General features: G+C 36.1%; 1 protein-coding gene across 1 annotated transcript; it reads left to right on the plus strand.

Annotated features, from left to right (window-relative positions):
• The first annotated feature begins 337 nt into the window (after positions 1 to 337).
• LOC140884840 (glutamate receptor 2.8-like) lies at positions 338 to 2,967 on the plus strand. Its single transcript, XM_073291715.1, has 3 exons — positions 338 to 344; positions 450 to 1,771; positions 1,862 to 2,967. Exons 2-3 carry the CDS (start codon positions 827 to 829, stop codon positions 2,957 to 2,959), a joined length of 2,043 nt encoding a protein of 680 aa, XP_073147816.1. The 5' UTR covers positions 338 to 344; positions 450 to 826; the 3' UTR covers positions 2,960 to 2,967.
• Positions 2,968 to 5,023: the final 2,056 nt, after the last annotated feature.

Genomic DNA, 5,023 nt, shown 5'->3' on the forward strand with positions numbered 1-5,023 from the left:
TGTTTGGCTCAGTTGAATGAATTCGGGCCACGGCCTGCTTATATACACAGCCAAGAAGAGTTCATGTATCAGTACGTTCCTCGAAAAGAAAATGCCGTTTTCGATTTTATTCGTCTCACTTATTGCTTTATCTGGCTACTTGTGCAGTGCACAAACGGGAGTTGTCAATAGAACATTTGGAGTTGGTGTGCTTCTTGATTTTGATTCTTTGGTTGGGCGTATAGGCCTGACCAGCTTATCTTTGGCAGTCTCCGATTTCTATTCAGCTAACACCAATTACACTACAAGACTTGAGCTACATCTAAGGGACTCAAAGGGACAAGTCATTGATGCAGCAGCTAACGGTATATACATCTTCCCCCCACACATCCATGCTGACTTTATATATTCAGTTACTTATTTTATTTATTCATGATTTATTATACTTTCTTGCATGGACTCAGCTCTAGATTTATTGAAGGATGTAAAGGTTGATGCAATAATCGGTCCTCAAAAATCTTCACAGGCAAGCTTTGTGATTGGACTTGGGGACAGAGCAAATGTTCCAATCATTTGTTTTTCAGCCACAAGTCCTTCTCTTCATTCTACATCTCGGTACTTTGTTCAAACTGCCCTGACTGATGCAGCTCAAGTAGGTGCAATTGCTGCCATAGTTGGATACTTTCATTGGAATCAAGTTGTTCTGATATACGAAGATTCAGATTACGGTAATGGGATAGTCCCTTATCTGTCTAACGCATTTCAAGATATCAATACTCGAGTTTCGTACAAAAGTGTCATTCCTCTCGCAGCAACTGATAATTTTCTGTTGCAAGAGTTATATAAGATGAAAACTATGCAAACAAGGGTGTTTGTGGTGCATGTTTCAAGTTCTCTAGCTTCCAAACTATTTCTGAAAGCAGAAGAAGCAGGAATGATGAGCGAAGGCTATGCATGGATCATAACAAGTGGGCTGATGGACTTATTTAACTCGCTAGATTCACATGTCGTTGATTCTATGCAAGGTGTTCTTGGAGTGAAGCGTTTGATTCCGATATCAAGAAAACTCGATACATTGGCTAAAAGGTGGAAACTAAAGTTCCTTGCAGATAATCCTGATGCTTCACAAGCTGAAATGAGCCTTTATGGTCTGTGGGCATATGATACTTTGTGGGCATTGGCTATGGCCGCTGAAAGAGTCGGATATAAGGAGCCAGCTTCTTTTCAGATTAACACTAGTTTTATTAATTCCACAAACTTGTTCTCTACTGAAATATCAAGGACAGGTCCAAAAATTCTTGAAGCCATGTTGGGGGTTACATTTCAAGGCCTTGGCGGTAACTTCCATCTTGTTGAAGGACAACTACAGCCATCAGCTTTTCAAATATTGAATGTAGTTGGAAAGGGGGAGAAGGAGGTAGGTATATGGACACATTCTCTCGGTATATGGAGCGGAAGAAACCTAAACGATACTAGTTCTTCGAATAAAACACTCAGAAGAATTATATTTCCTGGAGACTCCATTGTTGTACCAAGGGGATGGGAGGTTCCAGTCAGTGGTAGGAAGCTTAAGGTTGGAGTGCCAGTAGAACCTGGTTTCAAGGAATTTGTTGAAGTGAAAAGGGACAATGGGACAAATGTTGTGACAGTTAGTGGATGCTATATAGACATATTTGAGGCTGTCATGAAAGCATTGCCGTACGCTGTGTCATATGACTATATCCCATTCGAAAATTCAGATGGTTCTAGTGCAGGAACCTACGATGAACTTACACGTCAAGTTTATCTTGGGGTATACAACTCAAAAATTTAATAGTCAATTTTTTTTTTTTGAAAACTCGATTTATAACAGTGTTTCTGATGATAATATATCTTTTATCAGAACTTTGATGCAACTGTTGGGGACATCACGATCACGTCCAAACGATCACAGTATGTGGACTTCACTATGCCATATGATGCCGGAGGAGTAACCATTACAGTTCCAATCAAACAAGATGACCCCAATAACCAATGGATTTTCTTGAAGCCCCTAAGTAAAGAACTTTGGTTAACTGCTATAGCACTATTCATTTTAACCGGTGTGGTACTATGGATTCTTGAGCATAGGTTTAACCATGCTTATAGAGGTCCCGTTGCTCAACATGCTGGCATGATCTTCTATTTTCCTTTCATGTCTCTAGTATTCGCGCATAGTGAAAGAATTGTGACGAATTTAGCTCGGTTGGTTGTGGTGGTATGGATGTTTGTGGTGCTGATATTGAATTCAACTTATACGGCAAGCCTTTCAGCAAGATTAACTGTTCAAAGGCTGTCACCACCTGTTATTGATGCGAATGAACTAATTCGTGCTCAAGTGTATGTGGGATGTCACAATGGTTCCTTCCTTGTTGAGTACTTGCAACATTTGGGATTCAACAAGTCCAAGATAAGAACTTACAAGAGTCCAGAGCTTTGTCAGGAAGCCTTGTCTAGAGGAAGCGAAAATGGTGGCATAGCAGCCTTGTTCTCTGTTCGACCTTATACCAATCTTTTCTTATCAAAGTACGGTGATAAGTACGCAACAGTTGGCCCAACCTATCCGACCGATGGATTCGCTTGTGCTTTCCCAAAAGGCTCACCTTTAGTCGCTGACGTCTCTCGTACATTGATTGAGCTGATGGACAGTGGCAGGATATTTGAAATTGAGGGTCAATGGAATATGAAAAGCCCAGCATATAACAATGATCTAGATGGCACGAGTGGCTTGACCAGAATTTCACTGGCAAGTTTTAAAGCACTGTTTGCAATCACTGGGGGTATCACAGCAACTTGTCTTGCCATTTTTGTTTTGAAATACCTGTACAATAATAGAGATTTTGTTAAGAGGATTTGGAGCTCTAGCACTACGGTTTGGTCGAAAGTTGTTGCAATTTGCAAGAATTTTGAACAAAGAGACCCCAAATCTTTTAGGGACAGGGAAGAAGGGGGAAATGTATGATTGTGTAAGCAAATTATGTCCATACGTGGAGCACATAGTTTCCCATTTCGCCATTTCGCAGACCCCAAATTTCTAGCACTACCATAAATTCAACTGATTACTTAAAATGAACCAACTCCTAGTTCAAAAATTCATGTTTTTCTTGAAGATATTTTCATGGCATACTCTGATTGTTAAGAAGAAAAGAAAATACAGCTTTAAAATTGTTAGAATACAAACTGTACACTCACACTTGTAACCTGCAAATCAAACCAAACATATAATAAGCACTGGGCGGGATTGTTAGCTGCATGCATCAACGATGTAGACTTTAGTTTGCAATAGATTCTGTATTCATTAAACTGATCAGATATTCATTTTTATCTATTCTACAATTTTTATCTTGATTGTTGTCTTCTGATGTATCCATGCACTTTCACACTTAGTAATGAATAATAATTTCAGAGAATTAATAAATCACTCTAAGATTTCATTTTATACTAGCAAACTGGCACACACAACGAACAAAATAAAAAAAATCTTTATTAATTTGTTTACTTTTATAAATTTAAGATTAATGCAACACTTAATTCCAGAAATTTGTTGATTGGGTATTAAACTGTATCCGAAGTTGACAAGTATAACAATTGAATCTCAAATTACAAATCACCACGACAACATAATTTTAAATTTTGTATTTATCAAGTAAAAATTAGATATATGGGACATAAACTCCATTAAAAATAATGAAGACTCGATATCTAACTTAAATTGCAATGAAACTTTACCAAAACTCGTGCAACTCAATCAAATATAGTTATGAGTCAATTGTGACAAGCACGTACATGTTAACAATTCTCCTCTGCTTTGTACGATATCATTGAATATAACAAAGTTTGTGCAACTCAACGAAAAAGGGGCTCGTTTGTTGAAAGAACTGCATCTTGCGTAAGTCATTCAGATCCAAAAAATAGCATCAAAACTATATTTTTTAGCAACTGGAATATGAAAAGTGTAAAAGGTAATCATAAACCATGAGTGATCGATGGGGAAAAGCCAAAAAAAATTTACCTTTTATTGCCCTTCGGGAAATCCAAGCAACTTAGATTTTCTTCTATGGAAAAGTATAAACTTAAAAAAGAAAAGGAAAAGAAAAAAACATAAAGCAATACATAGTGTTTCAAATAAACAGTTGCCAACATTTAAATTTTGGAAAACGTACAGGAGCAGTGCAAACGACATGGAGTTTAACACGAATATTAATTTTTACCTCGGCATGTAGTTTACACAAAGTCTATCATATTTCTACCATTATTTTGTTCGAATGGATATATTTAATATATCAAAAATTAGGGATCTAAATTGATGGATGTATCATGTATGAATTAACATTTTCTTACCCAACATTATTATGGATGAGAATCTTCGGCTTTTCGATTTTATTTCTTCAAATATGTTGAAGTCACAATCAAAATGTTGTAAGAAAATTAAAACAATTTTAATAAATTGACAAATTATGGTCAAATCTATTAAACAAATACATTAATGAATGTCGTGAATGCAGAAATCAAAGTCTGACAAAAAAATTTTAGGATTAAAGTATGACATTTCTATATACAGTAGTTTGTAAGCAATACCATTCAATCTTCTAAAAGAACACGGAGGAAACTTACTACCAACAAAACAACAAAAACAGAACAAAACAATTTAAACCAAGAAATAGCAAGGAAATCATAAATAATATGCTTGGCCATTATACACTAATCAGAAACTGTGAAAACATATTCAAGAAATATCAAAAGTATATTACCGTGTCATATTTCGAAATTCAGAGTTCTTATTCTTCCAATCTTTCGCAGTTTTCACAAAATCGAATTCCTATCTTTTAAAAAAGATAATCATACGACATTAGAGTACCCAAACAAAATATTAGGGAATGGCAAATAATGAGGATGATTTAGCTTATGAAATGGAGAAATTGGACTTTTGAAACCGTCATTCTAGCATAAAAATTGAGTGTGTTAATTGGATGGAAGTTGAAATGGAGTGTGTTAAGTGGAGGATTCAGTTTTTTAAATTGGGAGA

Source organism: Henckelia pumila, chromosome 2 (assembly GCF_033568475.1).
Source record: "Henckelia pumila isolate YLH828 chromosome 2, ASM3356847v2, whole genome shotgun sequence".
Lineage (NCBI taxonomy): Eukaryota > Viridiplantae > Streptophyta > Magnoliopsida > Lamiales > Gesneriaceae > Henckelia > Henckelia pumila.

Bases quoted from the DNA above. Each gene is read 5' to 3' on its own strand.
- LOC140884840 (XM_073291715.1), top strand. From the start codon at position 827: ATGAAAACTATGCAAACAAGGGTGTTTGTGGTGCATGTTTCAAGTTCT. The intron at 1,772-1,861 runs GTATACAACTCA...ATCTTTTATCAG, and splicing joins CACGTCAAGTTTATCTTGGG to AACTTTGATGCAACTGTTGG.